We start from the raw sequence: 17822 nt of genomic DNA, 5'->3' as shown, positions 1-17822 counted from the left end.
GTATTCTAGTGTTACCCTAAAAACAGTAAAATTATGATAGGTTTGCTTTATGTAGCAGTTTTTTAACTTAGAAAAATTGTCTTGCCCATTTTTTATATTTACTACTGTATAAAAAATATTATGCTGTCTCATCCTTCTACCCTTCTGTTGCACACAATACACTATACTCCAGACCCTGGAGTGTATTGTGTGGAACAGAACACACACACACACACACCCCGGCCACGTTCAATGTCAAAGTGATACCAGTGGCTGATTTGTTGTGTATGTGCAGGGGCCTTGTATTGTTTTGAAGGGAACTATGTCTCTTCCTCTTTCCTGTTATGTGCTGCTGCTGTTTGGCTGTTGCCAAGGAAAGCATCCCAATGTTTGAGAGAATGGAATACACATTTGATTAAGTATATATTCAAATTATTAGTAAGTATAATTATTATAAATAAACTGTTTATAATAATCAGTAAAATAACAATAAATTAAAAATTATTATTATTATTATTATTATTATTATTATTATTATTATTATTATTACTTAAATTCTTTAGCACTTCTTTTGTAAGGTTTGTTAAAGTCTTTGCGAATAAGCTGATGATCTGAACCAGGTGTTTGATTAAAGAGACATACACAAGGGGCATTGTTTTGGGGCTCCAGGAACAAGACTGAAAACCACTTCTCTAAAACACAACTGACAAGATTATGGACACACAGACAGACTTGTGGACTTATGTTGATATACCTGATGTCAATTACATTTTGCATTTTAACTGTATAAGTCTGTGTGGAAATTTTTAAATACTGTTAATGAGCTGTTGTATTTAGCAAATATTTCAAATGCATGTTGATTTGTTTGACTAAATGCCAGAATCTGTGTCCTCACACTGTTGGCCAGTTGTTTAGTCTGAATGCTGATGACAAATCTCTCTTAGGAGAATTTAGAGCAGTGTGCTACCTTTACCCTAATCTCATACAATAGGTTATATGTCAACCCAGTTCTTAAACTCTAAAAACAAATGTTTTGGCTCATAAATAAATAAATATTGCATTTTGCATCAATCTTCTATGGCATCTTCTAATGAAATTATGTTCAACCAATGAACTATACTGAGACTAAGGACCTTAATTAGTAGTGTAAACACAATTCAGTATATAGTTGTAGTTTAAAGTAATAAAAATAGTCATCAAAGCACCTTCATTTATATAGCAGAGCTTTGCAGTGTCAAACAGGAACATAGTTTGTCAATAACGCAAGAGGACTATAACAAATAACCATTTTACCGGAGTAATTAATTTACTCAGACAGTACACTGACTGAACTGCTGTGAAGAGAGAACTGAAGAATAACGAGCCAGATAACGAACAAAAGATTGACTCATTCTCGAGTCAAGAACCGGTTGCATCAAAGTATAGTGTATACAGAAGGAGTATAGTGGAAACGGAAGGATAATAGTGGAAATGTAAGGTGTATAGTGGAAACGTAAGGTGTATAGTTGAAATGTAAGGTGTATAGTGGAAATGTAAGGAATATACTGGAAACGTAAGGTGTATAGTTGAAACGTAGGATGTAAAGTTGAAACATAGGGTGTATAGTTGAAACGTAGGATGTATAGTTGAAACGGAAGGTGTATAGATGAAACGGAAGGAGTATAGTTGAAACGGAAGATGTATAGTTGATACGTAAGGTGTATAGTTGAAACAGAAGGTGTATAGTTGAAACGTAAGGTGTATAGTTGATATGTAAGGTGTATAGTTGAAACGTATTGGTGTATAGTTGAAATGGAAGGCAGGCTAGGGGCAAATCAGGGTCACTGGGACAGGTCTTGGTTTTAAAAAATAAATAAATAAATAAATATTATCATTGTGAAAAGGTTACATGGCCTCGTCCTTTTGTTGCGAGTTGTGATTGAGGACGTAGGCTCAGCCTCAGTCTTGTTGCCAGATACACGTATTATAAGCGTCCCAGTTATTTATTTATTAATTTTTTTTTCTTCTCACTTAATTTAGGAAGTGAATTAAGTGGGAGGTTGCAAGTTAGGTACAGCGATATCTTTATATTATTTCAATAACTCAAGATTTGGACTCATTGCGGTTTATTTATTTTTAGATTTTTATTTATTTATTTATTTATTTATTTATTTATTCATTCATTCATTCATTCATTCAATATCAGGCAATGCCAGCATAACGTTAACTGTCAGTAAAAAAAAAAAAAAAAAAAAAAAAGACCAGGTTCAAAACAGTGCAGGCAGGTTATTCCTGACAGGATGCAATTTGGTAACACAAACGTAGTGATCACCTTTAAGACAGATGCACTGAAGACGGACATAAAGAGGAGCGAAATCACACAAGCAGAGAAAATACTGTACCAGACAGAACAAATTAATTGAAAAGAAAACCATTATTATGGAATTAGGGTGGGGTGAATATGGATGTATTTCTACAGAGAGCTGACTGTCTTCAGAAAAGTTTTGATGGCAATTTATTTTTCTTCTTACCGTTGTTCAATACAATTACAATTAAATACAATTAAAGGAGTGTTTATTAGCACAGCGCTGCATTCAGCAATAACTCAGGTTTCCTAGCTAGCATTCTATAAGCAACACCTGCTGTCAGAGATTGAATTTTCTTTTTCATCAGAATCAGAAAGAACTATATTGCCAAGTGTTTACAAACAGAAAAATTTTGTCAGGAGCTTCCAGTACAGAAAGTACAAACATAGTGCAGACATGAATAAAATTAATGTAATAATAATATTATTATTGTAATAATTATTACAATACAATGTTACAGTCAACAATAAAAACAATAAGTCTTATTGATTGATTGATTGATTGATTGATTGATTGTGTCAAGGGCTGTGAAAATTTTGCCAGGCCAATAAAATCATTTAAACCACTGGCCGAACCGGACCAGTAGAAAATATCATTAGCATCGTAATCCCTGTTAATATGATCAAAATCAGTGTCTTACCACTTGTACACAGATCTGTAGAACATGTAGGTTACATAATGATATGTTCAAGTTAAAAACTTAAAATATGTACTTGAAAAACAAAAAAAAACAGGATGACTTTGAATAGCATAAATGAAAAATTGTAAGGAAGATCTGAGCAGGTCTTGTACAGTTAGAACATATTTTAATCATGTCACAGTGCATGCTAGGAGCTCAGAAATCAGAGATTAAATGTAATTCATATGTATTGTTATCTGTGACTCAACAAGACCCACTATCCAAGAAACTGGATAAACCTACACCACATCCCTCACACACCCACAACTAACATGAAAATTACTGAGGTTTATACTCTGAAGCCATTAAAATGATGAACACATCTCTCTTTTCCAGGAACGATTCCAGGTGAAGAATCCTCCTCACACATACATCCACAAGTTGCAGGGTTATCTTGACCCGGCTGTGACCAGGAAGGTGAGTTCAGGTCTGATTCCTCAAATCCAGTGTGGAGCAGCTTGTGAGTGTGTGTTAAGGCTAGGATGGATGACATCTCCTGAAAAATACCTCCTCATAACTCAGTTATCATGGCTAGAGTGCTCTCCTTATAGCTGTTCACTACAACAGATGGAACAGATGGAAAATTGACAGGTTTGTTCGGTAGTTCTGTAGATGTTTTGCCCTCTTGGTCTGCACATGAATCTTGGTCTGCACTGAAAACTATGAATTACCCCTAAACATCAGACCAACTAAAGATTAGAGTAAAATGTAGTAGAGTGCACTAAACCTAGACTTACGTAGCCAGACTTCTAACTAGCGCCATCAAGATTGCAGTTTATTCAGGCCAAGAACTGCCCACTTAGTCATGAAGAGACTGTCTGACAAACAAGTAAAGTGACCAACCATTTGTTTGTTTGTTTGTAAATGAACATCATGATACAATATTATGATGTCACCCCTCATGATGTCATAAAAACTTTGATTTGAAAGGAAAAGTAAAGGGGAAAAAAAGAACAAGCTATGAGACAAGAAGATATGAGATGGAAAAGTAAGGAGAGGAGTGCCAAGGACTTGGAAGAATGGATAAGGGACCGGAAATGAATTGAAGACGGATGTGATTAAATATTAAAGCCAGATATTGTTGTGTTTGTCGTGATGTGGAATCTGAAGGTGTTCTTGAGCTGATCTCATGGGCGTAACGCTCTGGCGACTGACATCATGTCCCTAAGCTGTCAGAAAGAAAGAAATAAAACAGAGACCATGGGACGGGGGAAACTTATAGATCAAGATTAAGTATAAAATGAAAGTGAGAAACAGACAGAGAGGGAGAGAGAGAGTTATGGCTGTACTTTCTGGCAACGGCTCTTTTCTGCAGACGTGAACAATTGTTACTTTGTGTGTGCTGAGAGCTTTACATACGGTGCATTCCACACGTGGCTCTCGGCCAATGAGATCGCAGCAGGAAGAGGGTCATTCCAGAGGGTCCTGAAGAATGTCTGTACCATTGATTCCATTCCAGGATGACCTCTCTGGAGAACAGCTTTCTTTTTCCCATTCTCTTTCCCTCTCTCACTCTCTGCAGCTGGGAATGCTTAAAGTCGAGGTGGGAGCATGAGCTCGGCACACACACTGAAAACACACACTACACTCCACATGTGCCAAACAAACCCACGCTGGGAACAACAGAGAACACACTCCCCTCTTTTTCTCTGTACTCACCATTGGTTTTATGCGTCTGTCTTGTTCACTTTATCCCTCACTCTCCTAATTTCCATAATATCCATCCAAAATATGAGTTTGAATTAGAATAGATGTGTAACTTATTATATTATAGTAGAATAGCAGGCCAAAAGTGTTCAGGCTGTACTATTTCTCAAATGGATTTTTGAATCGTGATGGTTAAAATATGGTGACCATAAATCCTCCTTTTCCGGCCAGGATTTCTAAATTGTCTGGGTTTTAGCTTTGATTTTGATTGCTCTCTACAGTCCTCATATATTAATGTATGCATGCAATTGCATTGCTTTGGCCATTCTTTTTAGATCCCACCTTCTCAAATGTCATGATTGGTTGAGTATGTGCAATGCCTGCACACTATTGGTCAAACTACTCCTTAGTCATTAACTTAAGCAAGTATGAAAACAATAGTAAAACAAAGCCAAAACCCCAACACACTTTAGGCAATTTAGAAATCCTGCCCTAGACTTGCCTGGGGAAAAGAGACATGTGATGATGTCACTGACAACATTTCATTTCAGACACAATGCAAGTTACTTTTTTTTTTTCTTTTATTAGAAAACAAATAACATGCATTAAGAAAGTAAATACATGTCTCCATCTTTCTGTCTGTTGCTGTCTCCATCCCTCCCTTTTTTCTCACTCTTTTTAAATCCCTTCGATGCAATGATTTTAGTGTCTGACATCAGTGAATCAGACTGAATATTAATACCTGGTCTGCCACTCATCATCATGGCTACAGTCTAAATAGTGTTGCAGAACTGCAGCAGCAGTTTTGAGTTAAGATTTGGCTGCATATCTCGTTCAGCTGATGAAAGCCCTCTCCTTGGACGGCGGTTTCACATGCATTTCACCTGACACGTGATTGGGTAGGCCACAAAGCCACTGTAACCATGGCTACAGAGAACAAAACTGGGCCCACTGTTTGGACTCAACGCTATTGAGAGACCGACTGGAGAAAACAACCAAATACTCCAATCACTTTGAACATTGCATTCAGTCCTTTCATTTTTTATGATTATGCCAGAGTTTTTAGTTGAGGGAATGTGACAATGTCTGGATGATTGTTGAATTCACCCAATTATGTTTCATTTAAGAGTCACTTTGTATCAGATTTTCAATTAACAGCTAAAACTAAATGTGTAAAATGTAGATAAAACAAAAGAAGTAAAAATAGATGCAAATTAAGCAATTGTTTACAAACATAAAGGGTATGTTTGAGTTCATAATGAGCTCTTCTGATTGCAGAATTTGGCTTTACAGACTATTTTCAAATTATAGATAATTTATCTTTTATAGTAATTTATATGTAGTATTTATAGTTTAAAAAAGTAGTAACAATTTAAATAATAATGATAATAATAATAATAATAATAATAATAATAATAATAATAATAATAATAACATATAGATTAGGTTGTATGAATGTTTTAGTCTTTCAGAAATTTTGGAAAGACTAAGACTATATATATATATATATATATATATATATATATATATATATATAAATTCTCAGTGTAGAAGAGACATGAATGACAATACTTTCAATAAATTATCCAATGCTATTTGTTTAATTCCATCATTATCTATGAGAAACAATTGTGATATTAAAATACATTTATTTGTCATTGTTAAGAAAGGGTCAATCCACCCCAAAATGAACATTTTGTCATTAATCACCCACATGTCATTCCAAACCCGTAAAGGCTTTGTTCATCTTTGGAACACAATTTAAGATATTTTGGATGAAAACCGGGAGGCTTGTTACTGTCCCATAGACTGGAAAGTAAATTACACTATCAAGGTACAGAAAAGTATGAAAGACATCGTCAGAAGAGAATCTGCCATCAGTGGTTCAACCTTTAAGTTATGAAGCGACGAGAATACTGTTTGTAATTGAAGAAAACAAAAATAATGACTTTATTTAACATTTTGTCTCCTCTGTATTCCTCCACATCACCTTAGCGCCATTTTGGATAATATCAGCTGAACGAAGGCAGCTTACACTCTTCTGTGTCAATCACGCCAATAAAATCATAAAAAAGTATTCTCGTCGCTTCATAAAATTTCGATTGAACCACTGATGGCAGATACACTGTTCTGACAGTGTCTTTCATAATTTACTGGATGTTGACAGTGTAATTTACTTGGCAATCAATGGGGCATTGGATTTGCCTGCGGACGAGTACCTGTAACCATTGGCCAACAGCAAATCGAAAAGGGCAGTCGATTTACCTACCTGGGAAAGAGTCATCTCGGCGGACAGCAACGAGGACCACAATGTTATCTACTGTAACATATTGGAAATGCACCAATGGTCTTCTGAGACCTCCAACCACTTTGGTGCACGAACACCATCACTATCGAGACTAAGGTACAGCTGCACAACTCCATCATCAATCAAGTGACCACCTATACCAGCGAAACTTGGAAAATGATGTCCAAAACAATCTGCCGTCTTAATACATTCCAACAACGATGCCTTTGGCACATCCTGAAGATCACATATCGAGATCGGGTGACTTACGAGGAAGTGCATTGCCGGACATCAACTCGCTAACGCAAATCGTGGTTGAGCACCAAATGCGGTTTACCGTACATGTTCTCCAGGTTCCCCAGGTTCCCGCGAATGCCCATGCTTTGGAACCCGTAGCAATGAAGAAGGAAGCAAGAATGCCCCAAGATTAAATGGCGAAGGACATACATTGAGGATCTTAAAGGTGTCTACCCCTCTTGGGAGGAAGCCGCAAATGCCGCAGCCAATCGATCACAATGGAGATTGCTTGTCTCTCAATGTGCTGAATGCCGCGGGAGGATCCAAGTCATTGTCAATGGGACATTCATAAACCTCCCGGTTTTCATCCAAAATATCTTAAATTGTGTTCCAAAGATGAATTAAGCTTTTACAGGTTTGGATTGACATGGAGGTAAGTGATTTATGACAAAATTCTCATTTTGGGGTGGATTATCCCTTCAATCCTACTAGATGAAGGCTACAGTGAAGGATGTTTCTTCTTCTTTCCTCTGCAGAAGTTCAGGAGGAGAGTGCAGGAGTCAACCCAGGTCCTGCGGGAGCTGGAAATCTCATTACGGACCAATTACATAGGGTGAGTTCATCTGTGTGTATGCATGTTCATTAAATACTGCTCACACTGGCACACATCGAAAGCCCTCATGCAAGATGAACTGAAGCTGAAATAATGCTCTTTTGTGTGAGACGGCACAAGTAGCAGCCAAATGCTCCTGACTGGACTTGTCATATTTCTGCACAGTGGAATTTTGCTTGAGTGCCAAATGAACCGGTTTTTGTTTTGGGAAACCCTACACAATCTTATCAGACCAGATAAATGTTGTAAGGTTCTGAGATTCTGTGGGAGCTGAGAATCACACACCCAGTTGCATACTGGGAACTAGGATTGATCGAATATGGAAAGGTTGACGGAACTCGGCGAGGTCAGGCAAATGCCAGGAACAGGAAAACAGGAAGATGTGATATTCCAGGACCAACCAGCACGCACACTCTTTCCCTGTCATCTCATAAATGAGTGTTATTATTCATTATTTCAAAGACAGTTCAGACCAGACAAACATACTTCCAGAAACCCCCCGAGTTGCCATACAACCTGTTCAGAGATTTAGCTGCTGTATGGTACTAAACTAGATTACATAAATATTCTAGCTAATCTAGATCAGTTAAAGCAGTATTATCGGCTCACAGAGGGTTCAATGAACACAAAACAACCGAATGATACCCAGATGTGCTCCTCATTTATACAATGCTTCCCCCAGTTGTAAATTATTAAAGTTGTATTTTAAGGGATAATGTACAGTCATCTGGTCATTAATGCAAAATAAATGACATTTAGAATGCAGTTGAATTAAGTGTTCCAAAAACCATGTAATACAAATGTATACAAACCCAAAGATTTGCTCATATGAGACTAGTTCCATATTCCATAGTTTCATCATAGTGCTCCTGAAATATTCAGATAAATACACTTTTCACATGTAAGTTAAACTGCTCATTAGAAAATCAAAGGAAATGGAGACATAACTCAACAGAATTCTAATCACAACTCTGAGGTTCTCATGTGTTAGTCTACATGTCACTGGTGAAAAGTGAAAAAGGTGGAAACCAGCTTTTGATTATTTCTGGTATCCTTGCAGTCTTTTGTGTGTGAGTGTGGTATTCTGGGATGTCTCTGCCATGTCTTTGAAGTATCTCTCATTGCTGCTGCTCTGAGGAAGAAATCCAGCTACATGAAACCTCTGCTTTCAATCTCCCAACTGTGTTGAAGCTGTTTTTAAAGCTACTGAGACGCCGTTCCGTGATACATATTTCATGATGTCTGTCTCTTTATGGAAGTGTAGTTTGTGAACGCTGGAACTGACAGTCTATTGGATGATCCAGTCTAACAACTGCATGTTTACTTGAATAATTAGTGATATAACTTAATGATGTAGTAATGATTAATCATATCAAAGTAATACAGTAGTGCATATAAACGTTTGACGGTCAGTTTCTCTCTCTCTCTCTGTTTAGGTGGGTGCGGGAGTTTCTGAATGAAGAGAATAAGGGTTTGGATGTGTTGGTGGAGTATCTTTCGTTTGCACAGTACGCTGTCACGTAAGTCACCCGTGATTGTACTCAACATGAACACAATGAACACAATAGCTCCTTTCACCCAGACTGCTGCAGGATATTTCTGCCGCTCTGACTACATGCCTTACTACTGCTCGTGGAGGACCTGTGTGTGTGTGTGTGTGTGTGTGTGTTTTAGAGAATGTGTGTAGCCTGTTCACTGAGATCAGATGAAATCACAAGATCTCATTTACAACCAATAGCACTTTATTCCCGATAAGGAATGAACATGTTTAAGTGTGTTTTGGGGAAAAGACTGTTATCACACCCTGATGACTCGATACAACACACTATACACTATATTGTTCAAAAGATTTTCTTTAGACTTTTTAAAAATTAAGTCTCATACACTCATTAATTTATTAAATATACAGGAAAAACTTCAATATTATGAAATGTTATTCCAATTTAGAAGAATTGGAATAACATTCAGTATCACTTGATCCTTCAGAAATCATTTTATGTTGATTTGCTGCTCAGTAAACATTTATTATTATTATTATTATTATTATTATTATTATTATTATTATTTAAAATAGGTGTGCTACTTTATATTTTTGTGGAAACTATGATACATTTTTTTCAAGATTATTTGAAGAATAAATTATATAATTAATAATAATAATAATCATAATAATAATAATAATCATCATATTTTTTTATAATTTAAATAATAATTTGTACTCTTTAATTTTGCTTTTGATTAATTTATTGCTTTTGAAAATTTTGAACAGTAGTGTAACTATTGAAACTGTCATTACATTCATAACGCAGAATAATATGCTGTTTTAATAGTGAATTAAGGTTAGGATTACAGTTTGTTTGCAGTGCACATAAGCAAATGTCCTATGACCATAGATAAATAAAGTATATTTTAGATGGTTGTACAATAATAATAATAATAATAATAATAATAATAATAACACAATATTCTCTTTGTGGTGAATTTGCCCATATCCTGAGCTCCTGCTGTTGTGTGTTTGACAGGTATGACGGTGACAGTTCTGAGGGCAGCACAGAAAACTCAGTGGATAAACCGAAACCATGGAATCGATCGATTGAAGATCTCCATGGAGGAAACCACCTCTCATCAGCTGTCACAGGCAACAGCATCTCCAGAGCCAGCAGACATTCAACCATAAGGTGTGAGCACACATGAACACAAACTGATGTTTTAGTATTATTATTATTTATAAGGCGTAGAGCAGAGTCATAGCATACAAGACACTGATAGTATCTGATAGTTTTAATTTGAAGGCGATATGGTTTGTCCGACTGCAGAGAGTGTGTACAACCTTCAAGTGTTTTCTGAAAGGCTCTTTTGTATAGTCATGAGGCCTGTATGACTTAGGAAATAGTGCACCATGTCAGAACACAGTTGACCTGTGTCTGTCTGTCTGGCCGCTGACTCACAAAACTGCTTGAAATGGCTTTATTCAGATGCAGAATGGACAACTGACACATCAGCATCATATGAGTATTAATACAGGAACTGATATGGATGACGGGACAGAAGTACTAACACTGAACCTGAGGGGATCTTTTTGAATGGGTTTAATATATTTAGCCCCCTGTCACTTTTCCCTTATGCAGCAGTAAGAGAATTAATTCTGACATCACCGTGGCTAGCTATCAGTGGTCAGTATTCTGTATTTATGCTACATTTTTGAGTAGGTGGCACCTTTAAACGAATTTTATGAGATAAGGGAAGTCCACACCACAGCGTTATTTATTTATTTAAGTCTGATGTAGTATTAATCTTATATTTGACATTTTGTTTTTCATTTTCGTTAGTTAAGTAATTTTTTTAATGTGTTTTTGTCTTTTTTTTTTTTAAGTGCACCTATTATGCCATTTTGAATATTGCCTTTCATGCAAGGCAAGGCAAGGCAAGTTTATTTATATTGCACTTCCCGTACACAATGGCAATTCAAAGTGCTTTACATAAAATAAAGTAAAATAATCATGAAGAAAAATAATAACAAAAATAAAACTCTGGAACAATTTTACCTTTTAAAACTTTGGAAGTGATTTTAAAATTGACTTATTTAAAATGAATTTAAAACAGTTAAAAATAGAAAATTATGTTACATAAAATACAGTGCAATCGATTCAGACATTGCACAGTGCCCCTTCAATAAATGCACAACTAAATAGATGGGTTTTGAGTCTAGATTTAAATGTGACTAGTGTTTTAGCACATCTGATCTCTTCTGGAAGCTGATTCCAACTGCGGGCAGCATAGTAACTAAAGGCGGACTCCCCTTGTTTTGTGTGAACCCTTGGTATTTCTAACTGACTCGATTCTAGTGATCTGAGTGCTCTGTTAGGCTTATATTCAGTGAGCATATCTGCAATATATTTCGGTCCTAGGTCATTTAGTGACTTATATATGAGTAAAAGTACTTTAAAATCAATCCTAAATGTAACTGGAAGCCAGTGTAAGGACCTGAGGACTGGTGTGATATGCTCAGATTTTCTGGTTCAAGTCAGAATCCTGGTGGCAGCGTTCTGGATGAGCTGCAGCTGTCTAATGGTCTTTTTGGGAAGAACGGTGAGGAGCCCATTACAATAGTCCACCCTGCTGGTGATGAAGGCATGAACAAGTTTCTCCAAGTCAAGACTGGAAACAAAACATCTAAGCATGCAATATGCAATGTAGCTGTATATCAATACAACAATCTGCAAAGAATGGACTATGAATCGAATCCCACTTCCGTCATATCTCACTACATGTAACAGAGTAACACATCTGGATAATGCCCATCTGTGTTCTCCGCTGGCCGGCCACAAATAACTTGACTCTGCCCTGAAACACTGTAGCTTGTTCGTGTGGTTAACATCATGTCGTGAAGATGCTATGAAAGTACATTTGTATTATTTTCACTTCGGAGTGAAGAGGCTGCAAAGAATCAGTTGTTTCAGTTTTACTGTATTTTATTTTCTACTGTACCACATACTTGTTTGTGTGTTCCTTCACTGACGACTGCTTCTCTAATCTCGGGGAGTTTAGACCAATCACAACAGACTGGGCCATCTGACCAATCAGAGGAGAGCAGGCTCACGGAGAGGAGGGTTTTTATTATTTTAGTAGACTGTGAAACTAAATAGAAATGAGAAACGCTTCCTTGGCAACTAACTGACATAAAATATATACTTGAAAAAAAACAATGTTTATAGACTATATAAATTAATGTTTATTTTATTTGAAGTAACCTCTTTACAGTTGTTTAAGTTTTAGTTTTATTTAACTTTAATCCTAATAACAATAACAATGTAGAGAAACTATTGTTGGAAATATTTTCAGGTTTATTTTTATTATTATTATTATTATTTTTTTTGAAAACAGAGACGTCCAATCAATCCATGTAACTTTAAAAAGTAGCAGAAGATATAAACGTAGTTAGTAATCTTCCTTGGTCTGAACGGGCATTTATGAAAATAAAACGTTCTATTCAGTTGTACAGCTTTATTATTTGGTTGTATCTTCACGTGAATAAAACACACTTTGGTTTGATGGTGCTAGAACTCTGACCTGTGTCGCAGGTTCTGTTGAATGTATCTGTGTAATTAATGCGGTTGTCACTTGTTGTGTGTTCCCATCTGCAGCACAGGGCATGCTCTTTTTGTCCTCTCTTCTCCTTTCCTCTAACATGCTGAATGATGGAGGTTAGCATAGCAGTGAGTTCTTGCTGTGTACCCGAGGCCTCACACGTAGTTTGCCCTCATGTCTTTTGTCAAGCTCTTGTTTATGCAGATCATTCTGCTGTTCAGTGCATGTATTCATGAATTGCGATTGTACTGTAAAGTTTCTGCCCACATGCAGTAGTTTTGTTCCTGTGCTTTCCCTCGACTCTTAGTAATTTCTAGGCTTCAATTGTGTGCTGTATTATTTTTTTAAATAATAATTCTCTGATTTCCCAAAACGCCCTCCTGAAGAACACAGACGCATCCAAAATGCCCAAAATGCTCAGAGAAACAAGAGTATGTCTGCTGTTTAGGTTTAGCTATTTTTTTTGCATATTCCTATAGACTTCTGTAGACATGAAATAAAACAGTATAGTGCTTGACTAATGGACTATTGAGTTGACTATTGATAAATATATATATTGTACTGCACTTCCCAGACTTAAGTTTCAAATCTTGACGAAGTTTATTCAAGGTCTGCTCAGAATCTTATGAGTTGTTAGGAGAGTTTGTTCATGGCTGAGTTAACTTGTTTCCATCTCAAACAATGCAATATGGCTTTGTTGATATGACAATGAAACAGACAGAGTCCACTTATAAATCTAATGACTACATTATAAAGCTTTTTGTATTGTATTTTTACTATAAAACATATAGTAGGATATTGTGTGGATCTTAAACAGTGCTCAAGATATGAGATTTATAATACATTATAACTACGGGAACTATAATCCATTATAAATATGTTGTAACGTTGTTGATCATGTGTCATAAATCATCATGCTTCATCATGAATTGCTACCTTTAATATTTAAGTATTACTTATAATTATTCATGAGATTATACTTTTTAAGGCATTATGCAGTAAAAAGCAGGCTTCATAAAAAGTGTATGACAATACACATAGGAAATGAATAGGAAACAATAAATAGCTTCAGTTTGAATTATAAAGCAGCTCTACAGAAGACGGTAAAGTGGCATTATTGTGCTCAATTTAATTCAGTCAGTGATCTTATTTGATGTTAATCGATGCGATTCACTGAATATTAAATCTCTTTTAAGCCCCAAATAACAAATGCAGGACCTTAAAATCTCCAATAACATTTGTTCAGATTAATTATTATAATTTTTTGTTTAACAAAACTTCACATTTTATGTAATTATCTCATTTCTAAACCCCCAAAATTTGAAACATTACATTTATACGTGTATGTTCATGCATTTTTTTTTTTTTTTTTTAACTGACATGCAAAACAAAATTACTTTCTGTTCTCATAGCTTGAAGCATCAACTTTTGCAACTTGGCAGAAGGATGTGTTTAAGCATGTGTGCTTGTGAAATCAGCTGTCAGATAGGAGTCAGGAATACTGTGTTCTGGATGAGCACAGTCACACATCCGGATGTACAGCATGACAAAGACATTACACACATGTGATTCAGTACACTCTGCAATGGCTTCTGGCTCTTTGTGATGTTCTGGACAAAAGAGATCGGAAGTTACAAGTCTGGTGAAATAACATTCACACGTAATCATTCCCACTCATGTCAGAGTGGAAAGACAAACCACATTTTTATTGTCTAACCGTATTAGATTTATGCATCATATTTAATGGGAAATTCTTACATTCACTCAATAAATTCAATTAAAATAAGACAACTGTCACCATTCAAAGGAAATCAGTATGCACTGCATTAGCAATATTTAGTATTTGCACTGCAATTACAATTGCATGAATAATTAACTCACAATATTAGCTTCTTGTTTGTTGAACTGTTGTATAAAATCATGTGTGCAAGCATGCTGATATACAGTAAAAAACAGCAGACTTGATTGTGTTTGCAGTATTGCTTAACCATATCAGACATTATGTGATATATGAAGAATATCATTAGATGGTATACTGTGTTATATGAACTGCATCAGGCTACATCACCCAGTAAAAGTGAATGTGGTTTTTGTTTATTTTTAGCCAAGTGCATGACATAGGCTACTTGATTCTTCCACATTGTTAAAAAACAGTCATAACACTGAATTACCATAGACGATACACACCTTTAGTGCAGATATGTGTGTGTTCATGTTCCTGAATGAGTTCCCCCAGGCACTGCTGCTGACATATTGCATTATGTCTGTTTGTGTTCTGTGTGTGTGTGTGTGTATGTGTGTGTGTATTTTCAGGAAATCACGCCCAGCTCGTCTTGTGACAGTCTTAAAGAGAACTGTGTTCCCTTTGTGTTAGTTTGTGTGTGTAAACATTTTCTAGTCTCTTTGTGAGCCTGTTATTTTTCTTTTTGTTCTTGTGTGTTAGTATGTCCTTGCTGATCGGTAAGAGTGTGTATCTGTTTTATACCTGTTTGTGTGTGTGTGTGTGTGTGTGTGTGTGTGTGTGTGTGTGTGTGTGTGTTCTTTGTGTGCATCTATTGCTGTGTGTCTCTGTTCTCACACATTAAATCCTCTGGCTTGGCCCGATGGCTGGTATGCATGTCAATGCTGTTGCTGTTTCTGTTGCTGTTGTGTTGTGGAGGTGAAATGTGTGCACAGAGCACTTTCATTGCTCTTAGACAATGCAAATCCTCACACATCACACACACAGCAGATGCTGCTGACAGACCTAAACACAGCACTCACAGCGTTTAAAGAAACGGGTTCAGTGTGAGATATTGAATATCCCTGTGCTCCTGATCCCTCTGCCTTGATTCAGTCCTGTGAATCGACACCAGGATATGTCTCTAGACTTGTGTTTACAAGAAGATAATGCATATTTCCCATGCTTAAAATCATTTTAAACATCTTAATAAATAGTTATTCCTTTAAAATAATAGTTTAGCTTTTAAAAGAAAGAACTTTCAAAAGATTGGGGTCAGTTCAATTTTTTGACTTTTATTCAGCAGGTATGCATGAAATTAATATGGATGAACTATTGATTTCATCGGTTAGTAAACTTCAATTGTTGTTTTGCTCTCAGGTCTAATACATTACCCATCCGGAGGACATTGAAGAATTCCAGATTAGTGTGTAAGAAAGACGACGTTCATGTGTGCATCATGTGCCTACGAGCCATCATGAACTACCAGGTAAACACTCACAGACCACTGAAATTTGATAGGACAAAAAAAAATCCAGTTTTTGACTAGTTTCATATATAATTTGTCAATTATTATTAATTATTAAAAAATAATTATAAAAAAAGGAAAATTTCCCCAAAACTCTTGCCAATTTTGATAGAAAAAAAAATGTAATAATAATAATCACACAAACAATTCATAGTATGTCAATGATATTTGTAAAATACAGCCTCTATTACTTCCAAATCTTTTAAAATGAATATAAATACGGGGGATCCAGCGAGATCCAGCTGTTCAACAGGTTTCAGTTCCTGAGTGTAGAGATTTTGGGCCTCACTCATACAGAAAACCCAAACACACACTCAGACACACACACTGATTCATGAAAAGCTGTTTGATCTTCATCATGTTTTATGTTCAGATAATAAATCTTGAAGATCTTGCCATGTTTACTAATGAGCCCTCTCTCTGTCTTTCTCTCAGTATGGCTTCAACATGGTTATGTCTCACCCTCATGCTGTGAATGAAATTGCACTAAGTCTGAACAATAAGAATCCCAGGTAACCCATTGAGTTGGAGTAAATGTGTGTGTGTGTGTGTATCTCTGAAAGAGGGGGCACATTCCCAGAATCCACAGCTTTAATTGATGTGGGTTGTGACTCCTCTTTCAGAGTCATAAATACTGGCAGCTATAACAACAGGCCTCTTAATCTCAGTGTGCGGTTGGAGGGCTGCTTTTCTCCATCTGTGTAAATGTTGAGCAAATGGTGATTATTGTCCTGTTTTTTTTTTTTTTCGTTCCAAATCTATGAACTGAACTGTTGTACTGTATAAATGCTAAAGAGAATGTTTTCTCCCAAAATGTGCAGTAACAGCCTCCGTAATCATGAGAACATGGATTTGATATGTGTGTGATATTGCAGGACTAAAGCTCTGGTGCTGGAGCTGCTGGCCGCTGTGTGTCTGGTTCGAGGAGGTCATGAGATTATTCTCTCTGCCTTTGATCATTTTAAAGAGGTACTAACACACAAATACTGTAGTATTGTAGTTCTTTATATATGTATAAAGAACCACATTTCTTTATTGCTTTGCAGGTGTGTTCAGAAGATCAGCGCTTTGAGAAACTTATGGAGCATTTCAAGAATGAAGATAATAACATCGACTTCATGGTATGAGTTACACCAACATCCAAATATACACATTTTTTATTTGCAGTACTCTAAATTAATACAACACACTGTACCATTGATTGACATGTTTGGCTATGAGATAAAAATAAATAATAAATAAAACAAATAGCTTACTGCAGAAGAGACTCATCTATTACTTAAGAGCTTCATTAAGCAGCATTGCAAGAAAATACCTTCATGCATTATATCATGACTTGTAATAGAATTTAGCATATTAGTTGTGCGATAAGATATTAAAACAATATAAAATATATAAAAAACAATATAATGCAGCCGATATGTGCAACATGTGTGTATTAAGCCAACATGTTCAATATACACTATATATATATATATATATATATATATATATATATATATACACACACACACATATATATATATATATATATATATATATATATATATATATATATATATATATACATATACTCACATATATATATATATATATATATATATATATATATATATATATATATATATATATATATATAGTGTGAATTTGTAGAATTTTAATTATATACATTTCTGCGGAAATAGAAATCTGTAGCGCT

General features: G+C 35.7%; 1 protein-coding gene across 7 annotated transcripts in view; it reads left to right on the top strand.

Moving 5' to 3' along the window:
* fmnl2a (formin-like 2a) overlaps nucleotides 1-17822 on the top strand; it is a 62027-nt gene that overhangs the window by 23025 nt on the left and 21180 nt on the right. For all 7 annotated transcript variants that reach the window (XM_026218601.1, XM_026218603.1, XM_026218602.1 and 4 more), the window contains exons 3-10: nucleotides 3340-3420; nucleotides 7711-7787; nucleotides 9224-9307; nucleotides 10310-10465; nucleotides 15976-16084; nucleotides 16559-16635; nucleotides 16999-17092; nucleotides 17170-17244. In XM_026218601.1, the coding sequence (XP_026074386.1) occupies nucleotides 3340-3420; nucleotides 7711-7787; nucleotides 9224-9307; nucleotides 10310-10465; nucleotides 15976-16084; nucleotides 16559-16635; nucleotides 16999-17092; nucleotides 17170-17244 (753 nt within the window). The remainder of the gene's footprint in view (nucleotides 1-3339; nucleotides 3421-7710; nucleotides 7788-9223; nucleotides 9308-10309; nucleotides 10466-15975; nucleotides 16085-16558; nucleotides 16636-16998; nucleotides 17093-17169; nucleotides 17245-17822) is intronic.

This window comes from Carassius auratus, chromosome 34, assembly GCF_003368295.1.
Source record: "Carassius auratus strain Wakin chromosome 34, ASM336829v1, whole genome shotgun sequence".
NCBI lineage: Eukaryota > Metazoa > Chordata > Actinopteri > Cypriniformes > Cyprinidae > Carassius > Carassius auratus.
This window is presented reverse-complemented; position numbering and strand designations above follow the sequence as displayed.